Source organism: Myotis davidii, unplaced genomic scaffold (genome assembly GCF_000327345.1).
Source record: "Myotis davidii unplaced genomic scaffold, ASM32734v1 scaffold399, whole genome shotgun sequence".
Taxonomy (NCBI): Eukaryota; Metazoa; Chordata; class Mammalia; order Chiroptera; family Vespertilionidae; genus Myotis; species Myotis davidii.
Window position 1 is genome coordinate 3,493,797 of NW_006292094.1, and position 17,706 is coordinate 3,511,502.

General features: G+C 57.2%; 1 protein-coding gene across 8 annotated transcripts in view; it reads left to right on the forward strand.

Annotated features, from left to right (window-relative positions):
* The window catches only part of HRH2 (histamine receptor H2), a 49,098-nt gene that overhangs the window by 7,835 nt on the left and 23,557 nt on the right, over positions 1-17,706 (forward strand). For 5 of the 8 annotated variants that reach the window (XR_435757.2, XM_006765405.2, XM_015565106.1 and 2 more), the window contains exon 2: positions 7,133-9,033. Coding sequence is in view for 7 of the 8 variants with exons in the window: in XM_006765405.2 (XP_006765468.1) it covers positions 7,958-9,033 (1,076 nt within the window). In the remaining variant the exon portion in view is untranslated. Of the gene's footprint in view, positions 1-271; positions 336-7,132; positions 9,034-17,706 lie in introns of all 8 variants that reach the window. The other 3 variants (XM_015565103.1, XM_006765406.2, XM_015565105.1) reach the window with 3 other exon arrangements.

A 17,706-nucleotide genomic window follows, 5' to 3' on the forward strand; every position in this document is an offset into this window, starting at 1 on the left:
ATAATTTGAATTGGATGTTCGAAGCAGCAATCTCCGGCCTTAACCTATGCCGCCATCTTGGTTCTCCAAGACCGTGTTTCTTCACAGTGCTCACGTCTTCTCCCATCTGGCGGCCTTGGGCGCCTTCCTCACAGGAAGGGCAGGACCTGAAGCCCAGTGGTTTTGAAGAAAGATCAGAGAATGGCCATGGGGAGGGCAGTGGCATTTACTGAGGAACCACCGTCTTCAGCTCCGTCCCTTTACCTTCACACATCATCTTCCCATTTTGCAGATGGGAAGACTGAGCCTCAGAGAGCTCCCTGACTCCTTTCCACTACCCAGCATTGGCTTCCTGGGTGAGCACGGGGCAGGCAGGCCTACGGGGCCTGCGGTGGGTTTGGGCTGTCGCTAATGTCCCCTGAGCACAGGCCACTGTGCCTTTCTGACAAGGAGAGGGTGAGCCTGGACTTTTTGGGCAGCAGGAGCTACAAGGGGCCTCACAGCAGTGGCTGCGTTCTCCTGGCACGTATTTTCAGGGTGACCTATATGAGGGAGAGTGATCCTGGTGGTTACTGTAGCGGTAAAAACAATTCCTTTTTCAATAAATCCACTTTAAAGAAAAATGTTAAGTAAAAAATATAGAATTGGTATTTTATGGGTTTGGCAAAGATCATGGAGGTGGGACGCGAAGGAATGAGGTTTGGGAAACGGGGTGTATGGGACAGGCGAGTTGTTGGGAGCTGGAAACTGGGAGCTCTTCCTGACTCTGACCAGCTGTGTGGCCCCGGCCGAGGCATTTGACCTCTCGGTGCCACATCTGCTTTGAGCCCAGTTCCCCTTAAGAGCAAGAGGCTTCTCGAACCAGCTACCTGGGTTACACTCTGACGGCTCCACAGAGCTCTCCTGCCAAGCTCGAAATGAACTGACGCTTTGTGGCTGTGGGGAGGGCAGGAAGGACTGCCTAGGGCAGTGGTCCACAAACTGCGGCTCGCGAGCCACATGCGGCTCTTTGGCCCCTTGAGTGTGGCCACAAAGTTTCAATCGCACTGTACGTGTGCGTCCGCACGTGGTATTTTGTGGAGGAGCCACACTCAAGGCCGCAGGTTGCCCACCACTGGCCTAGGGTGACCAGCCGATATGAATGTTCCTGGCAAGTGTTAGCTGTTTGCTGCTGACGTTAAGGTGACAAGGTAACCCAGCAGCCTCAGGACTTTGGCCTGGAAGAGCAAGTGGTACCTGCTGGAAGGGTGAATCCTTCCTGGGGTGAGGCTGGGGGGAAAGAACAGAGGCAGGCACAGGGCTGGTGGGGCAGCTGAGGGCGGGGTTGGGGGTGGGGGAGGTGGTGCTGGTGATGGTGAGGGCAGCAATCATGGTGAAGGCAGCGGGAGCAGCGAGGAGGGCTGTGACGATGCAGGGATGGCCTGGCGACGGAGGGGGAAGAGTTCAGTGGAGGGTGTGGGCTGCTACAGAGAAGCAGAAACCTGGAGAACGGGGACTTCTCTGGGGGCTCAGAGCTGTTTGGGAGCCTACTCTACAAAAACCTCCGCAAACTCACACCACCATACACACCCATGTGCCAGAACTGAAGTACAGAGAGAAAACCACAACACTGCAAGCAGTAAATATTTCCTGGCCACCCCAGCCTCACACTGTGACAGCGAGGCAATGGCAGCTCATTATACTAAACAGCTGTTTGCAAGTCACATTTTCTGTGGAATGTGCCTGTATTACGATGTATTTGTCATGCAGTCGGGTAAGGGCTCCAAAAGAGAGTGTAGGGCTCTATCGTGTCTTTAAATGGCTGTGGCTGATGGGCAAGTACTGAGAAGACAGTAAGCCCCCGTCACTGGAGGGATGCGAGGAGAGCAGAGGAGGTTCCTGAATACAAGTGACCACTGCATCTTGCTTCTGCCCAGATCGCTCCCATTTTATTATGTCGGCGGCTCATGACCCCCTCCTTCCTGCCCCCTCCACACACACACAGTTGCTAGCAGGAACCTTGGAGAGTCTAAGCCGTGATGGCGAACCTTTTGAGCTTGGCATGCCAGCATTTTGAAAAACCCTAACTTAACTCTGGTGCCGTGTCACATATAGAAATTTTTTGATATTTGCAACCATAGTAAAACAAAGACTTATATTTTTGGTATTTATTTTATATCTTTAAATGCCATTTAACAAAGAAAAATCAACCAAAAAAATGAGTTCGCGTGTCACCTCTGACACGCGTGTCATAGGTTCGCCATCACTGGTCTAAGCTCATCTCCTCACCTTGCTGCTGAGGAAACTGGGGGCACAGAACTTGTTAGAGGTAATACAACACCTCAGAGTCACACGAGGGACCCCAATCCGGCCCCGGTCCCCAGCACAGTGCCCTTCCCACCGGCCCCTGCCCCCCGAGCGGTTCGGCCCCCGGGTGGCAGAGATTTGGGCCTCGCAGCAAACATTGGCAGCTGGCTCTCACCTCCCCAGAAGAACCAGGGCAGCATTTTCACGTGGCCCAGTCAACCCTGCCCTGGAAACTCCCACCCAGCCTTTCCCATAGGTGCTGGCAGTGGACTTTGGCCAAGTCACAAAGTACCATAAACCTCCATTTCCTCAGCTACGAAATGGAGATGACTAATGGTGCCCACGTAACAGGGCTGTTGCACAGATTAAAGTACTTTCAAAGTGCCTGACAGATGGAACAGTATATTCCGATGGTAGTTTCCGATGTGCACTTAGTCAACGCAGCAAGTACTGGTATTAACTGAGCCCCTACGCAGTGCCTGTCAGGGCGGAGCTGGCCCTCCGGACACCCACATTCCATGGGGAGAGGAGAATAGTGAGCGGACAGGGAGCAAGGAAAAGGCCAGGAGAACGTGCTCCACAGAGGGGCCAGTGCTTCGAGGAAAGTGATGGGGGTGGTCGCATTCTGGGGGTGAGGGAGAACTGATGTCTATTCACGATACGCACGTCCAGGTCAGCGGCCGACCTCAGGCCACCGTGCAGGAGCGAGGCGGGTGTGGCCAAGCGCCCACTAAGGCTGGGGGTAAAGTCGGAGGTCAGAGGGGCCTGTGAGCCAAGGGGAAGGTGGAGCCGGGCAGCATGTGCAGGGCAGAAGCGGCCGGGCACTGGTGGTGGCAGAGAGCAGGGAGGCCAATGGAGAGCTCACAGAGGCCCAGGCAAGAGGCGGTGCTGCTTTGGAGCAGGAACAGGGTGCTGGCAGTGGCCAAGACAGACACATTCCAGAGGCAGGAGCCACGGGCCTTGCTGAGGACAGGACGGGAGTCAAGGATGATGCCCTCATCCTCAGCCTGAGGACCCAGGGTCCCCAGCTCGGACCACCGGGAGCCCGGGCCTCTCTCTCTCACGAGCGGCCTCGACTGGAAGTCCTTTACTGTGTTGCAAGGCTTTTACCAAACGTCTAGCCCACTGCGAGGAAGGAGGCACAAATCTGTAACCACAGAGATGAAAGACCTGCCGATATTGCGAAGGAGGAAGTGCCCGGTGCTGCACGTGCACAGAGAGTCCCGCCATTGCTTTGAAACGCCCGGCAGGTGGTTTCTTGCTCTGCAGGAAAAGCTAAATGCACACGGTACCCCGATGACAGAGGTCCCCCTGTCCGGGACCCGGCTGAGCTTCCCGACAGGGCTGCTGCCGGGACTCTGATGCCTCAGCCCCAGGTCGCCGGAACAGGTGACATGGCCGATGACGGGGCAAAGTGCTGAGAAGTTATGGCTCATGTAGAAGAGGAGCTACCTCCCCTGGAACGCAGGGACCTGTAGTCCTGGGGGTGGTCAGCAGGGCTGGCTCAGGCCTACCCCCAACTGCCACCCCTACCCCTGATACACAGCAGGTGAGCAGGGCCTGGGAGCCCCTTCCTGCCTTCCAGTCACATCGTCCTCCAGCCGCTCCCACACACGCCCTAAACCACACCATCTCCGCCTCCACACTTCCACAGGCTCCTGTCTGGAGCCTGCTTATCCCCATCTTCCCTGAGTTACCTCCTTCCTCTCATGTATCCGCTCCTCGGGAAGTCTCGGTATCCCCCAGACCAGGTCCGGCCCCCCATTGCATACTGCTGTGCGTCCCCTTTATATACCTCCATACAGCTGAAGTGAATGAGTGTCGCCGCAGTGCGCCTGTCTCCCCCCGCCCCCCAAGAGGAGCCAGGGCATGTCTGCCGCACTCACCCTGTGACCCCAGAGCCCAGCAGTGTCTGCACGCGGAAGGCACTCAACAAAGCTGGAGTGTGGCTTCAGACAAGAACAAAACTAGCGTTTTTATTGTTATAAGATACTGCTGCTCCTGACTTATGATGGAGCGACAGCCCAATAAACCATGAAGTTGAAAACATTGCAGCTCGAAAGTGCAGTTGCTACTGCAATGGAGGGCGTTGGTGGTTTCCCACCCTCCTGATCAGGGAGCTGGCCCTGTCGGCACCAGGAGGGAGAGGCACCTGGTTCGCCGCTAACCAGGAACAGGTCAAAATTCAAAATTCGAAGAATGATTTCTACCAAATGCGTACGTTGCTTTCCAACTCTCTTTACAGTTGAAAGATCGTAAGCTGGGGACCATCTGTAATGGCTATATAACGCTACCATAAGTAATGTGACCTGCCACGTGCCAGGTGCTGGTGTTCATACCTTTACTCTGCATTTATTTCACAGCCACCAAGTGAAGGAAGACAGAGTATCACTCCCACTTTACAAATGAGGAAACTGAGGCTCAGAGAGCGTGTAGTAACACCCCAAGGTCACGTGCTGCTAGTGACAGCACCGGAGTTAGAACCCAGATCCGGCCAATGCCCAAGTCCTTGTTTTCAGCCCCTGGGGCTCCCCTCACTTCTCTCAGCATCAGTTTTTGCAGAACATGGATCCAGTCCCCTATTTCTCAGACCACCCGCTGCTCGCCCGGAGGGGCCTCGTGCAGCGTTGCCTGATGAACACTGTTTCTCTTCCTGCTGTAAGCTCTTCCTAGAAAATCAGACTCATCTTCCAGGCTGCGTGAGAACCCCAATCAAAGGAGCCAGAACTGCTTCCCCCGACTTGCTGGCTGCTGCACTGTTGCCAGCTCCCTGAGGACGGGGCCTGGGGAGGCACTTACAACCCGAGAGGGAACTTCATTCACCTCCCAGTGAGGAGGGAAGGAGAGGCTGGACTCGGTTGGGTGAACTTTGAGGGGGAGGAGCCCCCAAACTGGTTCTTGTCTAAGTGGCCTCGCCCCTCCAGTTGGCAGACAATATTCCTTGGGTGGCATTTCTTCTGGGATTTTGTGGGTGAGAAGCAGTGAGAGGGTCATTGGGGCATCAGGCAGACATGATGATGAACTTGGGGGTGCCATGGACCTCTCAGGACCTACAGGTATGGAATGGATAGTGCTCCATTCAGAAGGTCACTAGGAACTCCAGGTACCTGGGCTGGAGAATAGAAACTTAACAGGTGTCGCCGAAACCGGTTTGGCTCAGTGGATAGAGCGTCAGCCTGTGGACTGAAGGGTCCTGGGTTCGATTCCGGTCAAGGGCATGTACCTGGGTTGCGGGCACATCCCCAATGGGGATGTGCAGGAGGCAGCTGATCGATGTTTCTCTCTCATCGATGTTTCTGACTCTCTATCTCTCTCCCTTCCTCTGTAAAAAATCAATAAAATATATTTAAAAAAAAAAAAAAAAGAAACTTAATAGGTGTGGTTCTCATTGGAAAAAGGAACCACTGCTGTTCTGTCGGCACTGGGCCTCCAGCACCTGCAGCCAGCACTTGGCACACTGAAGGCTCTGAGAGAACTGTGAGCTGAATAGGAGAGAGGGGAGGAGGGAAAGAAGGAAGGAGGGGGAAGGGCGGGGGCAATGAATTTCTAATTATATGAGACGCTGGTTCATTCGGTTTGGAAAACCCCCAAACATGAACTAAAACGCCGGTTCAATGCCGAAATGCCTATACCAGGCTGTTAAGGAAGCTCAGAGAATACTCTGATCAGAAATAAGGATTCTCAAAGCAATGCCCTTGCTGCCGCCATCTCCGAAGTTAACTGAGCGCGGCAGTGCGAGCGGGTGTCTGTGCTTTTTATGTAATGAAAGGATCTTCCAAAAATAATACCCAGAGGCACAGCTCGGGAGGCCTGGCAGCTGAGCCAGCTGGAGCAGCAGGAGGCGACCAGGAGCCGTGGGCCCGCGCCAACGCCGCGGTTACGATTAAATGACGCTTCTCCCGTCCAGAGTGCAGAACACTGCAGGCTAGAGCCCGGGAGAGGCTTGCTATGTCACGGGGAGGTGAGAGTGCTGCCGAGAGGTTCTGCTGCCGCCTGGATTTCTGCACACTCCCAGGTCCCAGGGGCCGGTCGGGGCTGGGAACCAGGAGTACCCCTGTGAAAGGGTCCAGGAACCAAGCAGGGCCGAGCTTCTCCTGCATCCATCGGGACTGCAGGATATCACCGCCAGGAGGGAATCGCTGAAATTTCCCCCAGAGGCACTGTGTTCAGCCCCACGGAAGTGGTGTTTGCAGTGGGACAGGGGGGAGGGGGGAGGGACGGATGGGAAACTACCCAAATACCCATGATGGGGGATGACAGAATAAACTGTGGCCAGCCACCCCCCACACACACCTGGCCCCTGGACTGTTATGCGGCCATTAGAAAGATTTTGTGAATTCTGTATCAGCTGACCTGGATGTGGGACATGTGTTGCCAAATAAGTAAAAACTAGGGAGATGTTTAGAGCAGGTGGTGGGTGGGGCACAGTGAGCCCACTATGCCAGCAGTCAGTCTGGCCCTCTGCCTGGATCGTGCCACCCAGGAACTAAGAATAGCCTCCACGTTTGTTGATTGTTCGGAAATGGTTGTAAAGAGCTGGAGGAAATATAAGGAAAATACTGTGTGACCTGTGAAACGTATGAGAGACTCAAATGCGAGGGTCCGAGGTCAGGTCTCCCTGGAGCCCAGCGCGCTTCCTCGTGTGCCCGTCGTCTGTGCAGCTGACTTTCCTTCCACGGCACCAGAGGTGACACAGACCGACGGTGCGGGCTGCAGAGCAGACAATGTTTTCCTGACACAGTTCGTGGCCCCTGGCTCAGGGCGCGGCGACGCTGTAAACCAGCAGCCGTGAGCGCTGTCCTCGGCCCGGTGTCAGCGTGAGTTTGTGGCATTTGCTCACTCATTCACTCTGTGATTTGTCCACCAGACTCCAATGCCCAGCTGCGGGGCCAGGCGTGGGGAACCAGCACTGAACAGGTCGACGCAGCCCGTCTCTCGGAGGTTGGAGTCTGCGTCTAGATCTTTCTTCCTCCCTGTTTGTCTCAGCGGTGACACATGGTGCAGCCCCTTGCATCCTGACTCCCCTCCTCCTCCCACGGCGCATTCTGATTGCCTCAGTGCCTCCAAAGAAGGGCATCTAGACTGGCCCCAGGCCTCCTGGTGCCGTGCAGGGAGGTCAAGGTCGAGAAGATTCATCCTGAATCAGGTCACGCTCTTGGTCTGGTTTCAAAGCGCTCAACACCCGGCCTTTGCATTTTCAGCTCCCGCTCTCCAGTGGTCCCAAGAGGGAGATGCAGCAGCCGTGACCCCGGCCTTGTGGATGGGAGCGGCTGTCAGCTATGGAGAAGGATGCGGCCACCTGTCCACATGATCCCTCCTTCATAAAACCTAAGCCACCTCCAGACACATGCCCCAGTGCCTGTCTCTATGCAGAACCTGGAGAGACGAGGCCTGCTCCAGGCCCAGGAGGGAGCCAGCTCTGAAGGGGCAAGCTGAGGACTGGAGTTTGAACCACCAGCTTTGCCTCCTCTCTGTTCATGCTCATGCTCTTGCCCAACACCTCCTAGGAGACTGACTTTATTTATTTCTAGAAAAAGCACTGAGTTGATTACTGTGGCCTGCCACAACTGGATACTCCCTTTCGTCTCTGTGGGGCAGCCTGGAGCCCAGTGGCTGACAAAACTGGCACATTGGGGAGCTGGAAGAGAAGCAGCTAGGGGCTGTGGCTGAGGAAGGAGCTCGGGGTCCCAGGATGGAGGCCAACGACACGGCCGCTTCCTCTTGCCTGGACTCTGCCGCGTTCAAGGTCACCGTCAGTGTGGCACTCACCGTCCTCATTCTCGTCACTATTGCCGGCAACGTGGTTGTCTGCCTGGCCGTGGGCCTGAGCCGCCAGCTGCGCAGCCTGACCAACTGCTTCATCGTGTCCCTGGCCATCACCGACCTGCTCCTCGGCCTGCTGGTGATGCCCTTCTCGGCTTTCTACCAGCTCTCCTGCAGGTGGAGCTTCGGCAAGGTCTTCTGCAACATCTACACCAGCCTGGACGTGATGCTCTGCACGGCCTCCATCCTCAACCTCTTCATGATCAGCCTCGACCGGTACTGCGCCGTCACGGACCCCCTGCGCTACCCCGTGCTCATCACCCCGGTCCGGGTCGGCGTCTCCCTGGTCTTGATTTGGGCCGTCTCCATCACCCTGTCCTTTTTGTCTATCCACCTGGGCTGGAACAGCAGGGACGAGACCAGCGCGGTCAACCACACCATCCAGCCCTGCAAAGTCCAGGTCAACTTGGTGTACGGCTTGGTGGACGGGCTGGTCACCTTCTACGTGCCTCTGCTGGTCATGTGCATCACCTACTTCCGCATCTTCAAGATCGCCCGGGAGCAGGCCAAGAGGATCCATCACGTCGGCTCCTGGAAGGCGGCCACCGTCAGGGAACACAAAGCCACGGTGACGCTGGCCACCGTGATGGGGGCCTTCATCGTCTGCTGGTTCCCCTACTTCACCGTGTTTGTCTACCGGGGGCTGAGAGGGGATGACGCCGTCAACAAGACCTTCGAAGCTGTTGTTCTGTGGCTGGGCTACGCCAACTCGGCCCTGAACCCCATCCTGTACGCCGCACTGAACAGGGACTTCCGCACGGCGTACCAGCAGCTCCTGCGCTGTCGGTATGCCAGCTGCAATGCCCACGACGCCTCTCTGAGGTACGACAGCTCTCGGCTCCCCCGGACTCGGAGCCAGGGACCCCGACAGCAGGAAGAGAAGCCCCTGAAGCTGCAGGTGTGGAGTGGCAGAGAGGTCATGGCACCCCGGGGAGCCACAGACAGGTACCGCCCTGGCTTCCTCTGTCCGGGACAGGGGCACATGGAGAGGTCCCACTGGTGGTAACCATCACGGTGGCCACTGCTCCCAAGGTGCTGGCCCTCTTCATGAGGACTGCACAAACCTTGGGCTGTGCTAGCATGCCCATGGAGGTGAAACTTTTCACCTCCACTTTAAAAGGACCACAACTTGGCCAGCGCCACATGGCTGGGACCTGGACAGAGGCCCCCAGCTCCAGAGCTTGTGGGCCCTTTGTTCCAGCCACATTGTCCTGACAATCAGCAGTCCTCAGGTTAAGGCCCAACCCTACCACGGACCTAGCTGTTGTAAGTGCTCACTCCCATGCTGCACGCAGCCGTCAGGGGGCCCCAGCTGCTCCACTGACCTGTTATGCATCAGCTCTTACGCTGGGGGCACTCAAGTCAGAGGAGACAGAGGACTGGCCCAGCTGGGAAGGCAGGGGCCGGGACTCTGTACCAGAGGTCTTAGGGGAGCACGGACGGCTTAGGAGCAGGGGGCAGCTCTGTGTGCTCTGAAAGAGGCTCTGGCTGTCCCCTCAGATGTGGGCGAGAAGGATGAGCCGGGCCAGCAGTACAGGGGCTGCGTCCCTGGTCTGTGAGGGAGGAGAAGAGAACCGTGCAGAATCTAGGCGGCCATGAGAAAATGGGCTTGGGGACGCTGGGTGCACGGGGTGCAGATTTACGAGGAAGGATGTCCCAGGATCCGTCCCCAAGGAGACTCCAGGCTTAAAAGATAAACAGGATCAGAATGAGACTTAGACAAATCCACGGGTGACCAAGGCAAAGCAGGTGTTAAATGGGAAGCGGCACCAGAGGCTTGAGCGGCACGGAGACGCGCTGTGTGGAGAGGGAGGTGTGGGGGGGCTGTGAGAGGATTGAGTGACAGGGAGGGGAGAACACCTGCCACACAGATGCTTTCCTTTCTCCTCTGCGGACCATGCCTCTGCCCCCAGAATGCCAGTCCCGTTACTGACCCATTCATTCACCCACAAACATTTATCAGCTTCCCGCCGCAGGCTGAGAACTATGCTGAGCACAGGGATGAGGCTTGGGCCTCTCCCAGCTCTGGCTCACCCACCCTAGCTGGAGCAAGTCCCGGCCTCAGTCTCCTCTTACAGAGTGTAGGGCCTGTCCTCATGCACCGCCCTGCTCACCTCCCAGAGCTGCCCGAAGCATGTGTGAGTTAGGGGAGGCCATCGGGCGCTGGGACGGCCATGGATGCAAGTTCATTCTTGAGCACTGTGTCTGTCTCAAGGAAAGCGTGGCTGGGCACCGCAGACCGACACCCTCTGGGATCTGGTCTCTGTGCATCGTTGTTGGGGGAGGACTGTCCAACCAGACCCCTGGGCCCCAGGTCCCCTCTGGCCCTTGCAGCCTCCACCCCATTCACTGCTAATCTGCTGCACCCAGCTTCCTCCCAGCCTCCCGGCCTCTAGACTCTCCCTCTCAAAGCCATCCTCCAAGCCGTCTGCGGGTGCCGCTCCATCATGCAGATGCGGAGCCTTCATGCCCGTCCGTGTCCTGCCACACTCCCTCATTCAGGAAGCAGCCTGAGTGAAAAGTTGATTTAGTTCAAGAATTAAACAAAGAACAAAGCGGGGGGTGCGGACTCTTGGGAAGGCGCCGCCGTGATTCAGTCAGGTCGTGCACCCCATTCCCTCCTGATCAGACCTGTGTGCCCTCCGGGCGCATAGGCTGCTCTATCCCTAATCCTTACGGAAACGTTCAGCGAGCACTTCAGAAGAACTGGCACTCACTGGACACCACTGGCTGCCGGCCTTACAATCTTGCCATTGTTTCTATGTGTGGTCCTTCGGTCCCCAGCTAAGGGTGCCAAGGGAGATAAGGCAAGATCCCCACCCCACGCCGCCACTCGCGCCGCCTGTAGCTGCTCGGGGTGTAGCCGAGGAGCAGACTGGCCGGGTTCGTGCAGCACGTGCCAAGGATCGAAACACAGGGTGCTGAGCGCGGCAGGCGGCCCAGGCAGCCCGTCCCAGGGAGCGGGCCAGTGAGCTGAGCCTGAACGCAGACGGGAAAGACCCGCCCATCCAGGGTGGTGCACCCTTCAGACTCGTGGCCTCGTTTCATTCTCCCACGACCCCATGAGTAGGTGCTTGTTTAGTCTCCACTTTACAGATGGGAAAACTGAGTCTCAGAAGTTAATTAAATTGCCCAGTGACACCAGCTAGTGGGTTAGCCAAAGCCAAGGCCTGAGCATCAACAGAAACAGCTGCCCCCATTCCAGACAGTCCTGTGGGTGCGGGCACACTGTGAGGTGTGAGTGCCCACCTGCTCTTCTGATCCTCCTGGCCACCGTGGGCGGGGGGCTAGGAGGGCACCGAGGCCAGCTGAGAGGCCGCGCCTGCCTGAGTCACACAGAGCGGCTAGGGAACACCCTGGGGAAGCAGTGACTGGCGGAGGGGTCTGGTGGGGAGGCATGGGGAGGATGGGGAACCAGGTAAGAGGTTGGGGGAGGCCAAGAATAGATTTTCCCACCAAGGCTGCCAGGACAATCAGGGCCTTGAATGACCCTCCAGAAGGTCAGCTCCCAGCTTCCCTGGTGCCGACAGCATGTCCTTCCTGGTGTCCGTCTACGGACAAAACCCAGTGTTGACCTGATTGAGAACCCTTATAGCTTCTAAGGGGGTGGGGCTGTCTGCTGAAGCAAGAATTCCAAGGGACTGATCTGGGCCTGCCCTTGGGGCGGCGGCAGGGTCAGCCGAGGGGAGACTCAGGAGAGAGAGGCCCAGCTTGCTTGTAGCCAGCCAGCCACCTCCCAGCAGGATGCTCTGTCTGCCCCTTCCCGACCCCAGCTGGCCTCCACCCACTCTCCCCTCCGCCCTGGACAGCCTCGCCTGCCTCCTCTCTGCTCCCCAGCCCCAGCCTCTCCCCTGCTCAGAACCTCGCTTCTACTAGTACAGGCTGTTAGCTTCTGAGGGCTGCTGTAACTAATGACCGTGAACCTGGTGGCGGAAAACACAGGAATTCGTTCTCTTACAGTTCAGGAGGCCTAGGGCCTGAGATCAGGGTGGTGGCAGGGCTGGCTCCTCCTGGAGGCTCCCATGCAGATCTGTTTCTTTGTCTTTCCCAGCCTCTGGGGGCCACCACATGCCCTGGCTCGTGGCCCCTTCCTCCCATGCCCCCAACCTCTTGCCTCCACCCTCACACCTTCTCTGTAGCCAGACTCCCCCCACCTCCCTCTTACAATAGGGCACCTGTGGCCACACTCAGAGCCCCGAAATAATCCAGGGTACCCTCCCACCCTAAACTCCTTACCCAATCAGATCACAGAGCCCCTTTTTGCAGGGTGTGGACCTGTGGGGGTGGAGGGGGTGTTCAGCTACTGCAAGTCCCAGCTCCTTCGCCTGTCACTGGAGGCCCTTCATGATTTGGTCCCTGACCGCTTCCTGCCACCACCCAGCCACCCTCCACCCCTCCTGCCCTGAGTGCATTCATTCATGAGCACTCACCAGGGATCTGCTTGCTGTATGCCTGCAGTTTGGGGCACAGCACTGAGCAGAGCAGAGGCCCACTTCTCTGAAGCATGTTATTCGAGGGTTCTCCAAGCATGGCCCCAGCAGCAGCAGGCTTCCAGGAGCAGAGCAGCCAGCCTCGGGCCACACCGCCTCATCCGTGGCAGAGCCAGGACTCGAGCCTAAGCTGTCTGACCCCAAAGCCTGAGCTCTTTCCATGATGAAGTGCTGCCTAGATTTGAAGTTTACGCAGACTCAGAGGTACCAGATGGGGAAACTAAGGCACAGGGGGCTAAGTGACCTATCTGAGGCCCCCGGCAAGCTCGGGAGGGGCTGGGAGTGGCCCCGGTATCTCTGGACGGCTGCCCAGACGCCGGGTCCTTCTCCCAGCACTCACTGGCTCTGAGCAATCTCCCCGGCAGGGAGATAATATTCACACACTCCTGGGTATCAGCAGTCTCCCTCCCTGGGCGTGGCACTTCCCCATTCCTACAGAGCCCGCCTGAGCGGCAATACTCCTGTGCCCGGAGACTAGAGTCCGGGCTCCAGAAAGACCTCAGGAGAAGAGGTACAAAGGGAGGCAAGGGGTCCCCCACCTCTCCTGCCAGCTCTCCCCTCTGTCTGCTCTCCTTCCCTCTGCAGCCAGAGAGAGCATGTCCCCATGTAAATGGGATTACACATCGCCCCTCCTGGTGCACATGGAATCAAATATCCGACCACCAAGGCCCTGCACCCCATGGGCCATCTTCCTACCCCTCTTTGCACATCCTACGTGACTAATGGCTGCTCCCCAGACTGTGAGCTCCCTGAGGGCAGGCCCATGTCTGTGATGTTCACTGCTGTGTCCCTAACACTGAGCACTGGGCCTGGCATAAGACATTTGTTGAATGAATGAATGAATGAATGAATGTCTTGTTCTAGGCCCCCTAGAGAAGTGAATAATACTGCCCCCACTTTAGAGAGCAGGAAACCAGATCTCAGAAAAGAGAGTTCCAGGAACCTCGTGGGAGCTCAGAAGTTCCTGGTTCCCCTTTTCTAAACTGGATGTCACAATGGGCCTCCCTCCAAATTGCTGGCATCAGGGGCAGGCCTCCCAGCGGAATCAGTGTCAGAGTCTCCGCGGAGAGAGAGGCCGCTCCCCTCGCCACGTCACAGGCAAGCCCAGGACGGTGAGGAGACCTGTGTCAAAAGCACAGGAAGCGCTCCGAGCTGGGGTGGGGTCCCCGACAACCCAGACACTGTCCACCAGTCTGCAGGGCCTCTTCGGGCCAGAGGCTGGGCCCAGGGAGGGTGCAGCCGGCGTCTGTCCTGCTGTAAGTCCCGTCTAGGCAGGCAGACGAGGCGTGGGAGGGAAAGCAGCAGCTGTTGCTCAGAAAGGAAGTTTCCCATAAGTCACCCCTTCAAGAGCCTGAACTTTCTGACTGGTGTCATCTGGGCTCTAACACAGTCTACCTCTTTGGCACACTGATTCCGGCACTCCTATGCAGGGGCACCCAGAACACCTTGCCCCCCTCCCTCCCCTGAGGGGCCCAGCTGCCCCCTGCAGCACGTCCTGCTGGCTCCTTGCTACCTGTGCCCTCCGTGCCTGGCGATGGCACCACAAGGCTGAGGGGTGTTCTCCGCCTCGGCGTGGAAATTAGGGAGCCCGGGATAGTCCTGGCCGCACCATAAACTGGTTGGGTGACACTGTGCCAGTCACTGGACAGTCTGAGCAGCAGCCTCCTTACCCATCAACCTATGAGAATTCACTCTGCAGAGTGAGTCGCAAGGATAGAAGGGAGTCAGGGACTCAGGCACGGAGCACAATTCCTGGCATGGGCAGGTCCTTTCACAGACGTGATTTTGTTCTTTACCATCCATCTTTCTCCCTCTCCTCTCACTTTGCCTCTTTGTGCTCAGTGTCTGTCTTTTACAGAACAGTTTCACTGGGAGGTACTCCACATACTGCACAATTCTCCCACTTCAAGTGTACAAGTCCCGGCTTTTCGTGCATTCTCAGCGCTGTGCAGCCATCACCACAATGGATTTGAGAACATTTTCACTGCCCACCCCCCCAAAGAAACCCGTAGCCTTTCGCTGTCACCCCGCAATCCCTCCTCCCCAGCAGCCCCCAACCTGCTATCTTTCTATCTGTAGATCTGCCTGTTCTGGACATTCCTAAACGCCTGCTCTTTCCCACCTGCTCCTTCGAGTGTGTTTGAGGTTCTTTCTCCTCTACTTCCCCTTCCTTCCCGTGTCTCCTCTCTTCTGCTCGGTGTTTTCCTGCCCTCGGTTTCACCCCTCCCCCGCCCTCCATAGTCCCACTCTCCTTCACCAAGTACTTGGACTTGATGGCAGCTCTTGGCTGTTTGCAGGCCCCGGTGGGCTGCTCTAGGCATGAGGCTATGTCCTGGCCCCCAGGTGCCCACACCCCCAGTCCCTACCTCCTGCCCTGGTGGCCTCGGAACACCTGCTCCCAGGCCTGCAGGGCCCGCACTTCTGCACAGCGCTAGGCAGGGCAGCGGCTCTAACAAGGAGTTAATCCTTTTCATCTTCATCTTTTCAGAGAGTTTGGGGAGTGAGACCCCCCTCTGCCTTGAGAGGGAGTCAGGGGAGGGGGAGCAGAGGGAGAGGAGGTGGAAAGCCTTTTATAGCCTCAGAAATCAAGGAGAATAAACCATGACCCCCCAGGAGTCACCTGAAAGGCAGAGAAGCCCTCATTTACCCCCAGGTGACGGTGCTTTTAAAGCCAGCCCCATCCTCCTGCTGGCTTCTTGCAGACCCTCAGCCCTGCCCTTTCCCACCTACACTTCCTCCCGGCTCTTCTGACTCAGACCTGCTGGGACCTGCTGTGTGCCGCCTTCCCAGGGGCTGTGATGGGGAGGGAAGGGGAGCTATGCTTTCAGGCTCCTGCTAGGCTCTTTGTACCATAAGAAAAGGTGCGCTGCAGGTAAACAAACAAGTAGGAGGCCAGTTGGCCTGGGAACCAGCCCCAGGGCACGCAGCTGGCCAGCAGAAGCAACTCTGGGCTTCCTTCCCGAAACCTGGGTGCAAGGAGTAGGCTGCCCACATGGAAATTTGAATTCCATGTCATTATTTCCAGTCACAAAATGCCATTCTTCTAGTCATGCACCCACCCCCACCCTCACACACACCACTTCAAAAAAAATAGGTGGTGGGCTGGCTTTGGCCCACAGGCTATAGTCTGCCAACCCCTGGTGTAAAAGAAAGAAATGGGTGCCAATTCCAGCCCCAGCACTTGCTGGCTGCGGCTTCGGGCAGGTGGCTTGCCTTCTCTGAGCCTCAGCTTGCCCATCTGCAAAATGGGAAGAAGAATGCCTCTCTGTGAAGACTGCAGAGGGGCTTAGCACCAATGTGTCCAAAGCTGGAGGCCCTGACCCTGAGCCTGTATCCCTCATCTGAAAATGGGGGGCTTGGATCAGTCTCCAGAGACCATTCCAACACTAATTAGATGTAAATGTTGAACAGGGAGAGAAATGAGGCCAAACCTCCAACTGTGTCTGTGTCAGGAATCATCAGGCAGGGCCGTGAAGAACGTGTTTTTCATACTAATGAATCGCTCTGAGTGAGGAGGCAAATGCAGTAGAAGGTGTCCTTGTCACGACCTGAGCTGGGAGCGCAGGGACCAGCAGCAGGAGGGGCGCAGCCTGGGTGAAGGACGGGGCTGGCCTGGGAGATGGGACCTGGGTTTCTCACGCCCCCTGCCACTAACTGGCTGTGCGGCCCTGAGAAGACGACATCCCTCTCTGAGCCCAGTTGCCTCATCGTCAAAGAGCTAAGCCTTTGGGGCAGTCACTGCCCCTGGAGCAGCTGCAGTGAGTCCCCCAGGCGCTCTGCTTCGGTGACACTGTTCATGAAACCCACAAGGGCTGCTTGTGGCCATGCAGGGGGACAGGGACGGGTCTGCCCGACCCCACTGGGCATTGCAGGGTGCCCACAGCCCCTGAGGCGCTCCTGGGTGTGAGGTCCACTCCCTCCCTACCCAGAGTTAGGAAGGGTGTGTGGGGGGGGGGCGGTGTAGGGGGAGGGAGCTTGTCCCAGCTGCCAAAGAGGGGCAGATGGCTCTACAGATATCCGTGGGTCTGCTTGTGGGGCTCTGGCCGTGCAGAGGCTGCAGTGGACAGGCAGGGTCGCAGGTTTGGGCACTGCAGGCCCATGGAGGGGACTCGGGCCTTCCTCATTCCGGGCTGAGCACACACCATCGTAACCTGTGCGCAGACGCTCTGTAGGCGGTAAGGCAGTCAGGAGACTCAGGGAGCTTCCCTCTCCAGGCTGACTTGGGAGACACAGAATACTTATAAATACTGAGTTACTGTTGAAATGGAACAGCAACATGGAAAGTCAGAGAGAAACCCCCTGCCTGTTGCCAGCGTCCACAATCCCTGACATCCCAGCACCCCCTCCTGTCTTCATGAGCAGACGGGGCCTTAATTTGGCAACAAGAAGAGCCACACGTGGAATTTCTAAGCAGGCATGTGTCTCCTGTTTGGGAGCTACTGAATCTTACTGCTTCACATTCACTCAGGCTTTGCATCATTCTCACAGGGTCTGTGGGGGGAGGGGGACGCTAATGGAGGCGCCAGATGAGCAGGGAGGGGTACAAACACGTGTGCTGAGCTCAGACAAGGCAGGTGTGGGGCCAAGAAGGCCCAGCAACCCTCCTGAAAGGGGTGATGCCTCAGTTGACTCTGCAGGACACTAGGAATTTTCTCTGCTGAGGGGCAGAGGTTGGTGGTGTCATTCCAGGCAAAGGAACAGCATGTGAGGGCTGGGGGTGGGGGAAGGACTCGAGGGCCATGGGGAGCCATTCAGTGGCCGGTCTGTTGGGAGAGCTCTGAAGGCAGACCTCCCCATGTTGCGGCCGGGTGACCTTGGGCAAGTACTTCCTCTCTAAAGCTTTGTCCCCATCTAAAAAGTCAAGTTGCTGGTTACAGCCCCTCCCCCGCAGGCTGGGGGAGGACCAAGGACATTCGTGCCTGTACCTGGGCAGAAGCTTACAGCCCAACCAAGTGTAAGATTCTGTCTCATTCAGCTCCGGTGCCCACAGACCACAACGCACATCCTCCAGGTCAGAGAGCTCAGTCAATTTCAGTTACAAACACAGTGACTTAAGAAGCGGAACCCAGTCAATACAAGATCCTCTCGGCACGCCCCACCCCCTCCCTCTCTCCAGGGCAAGCCAAGT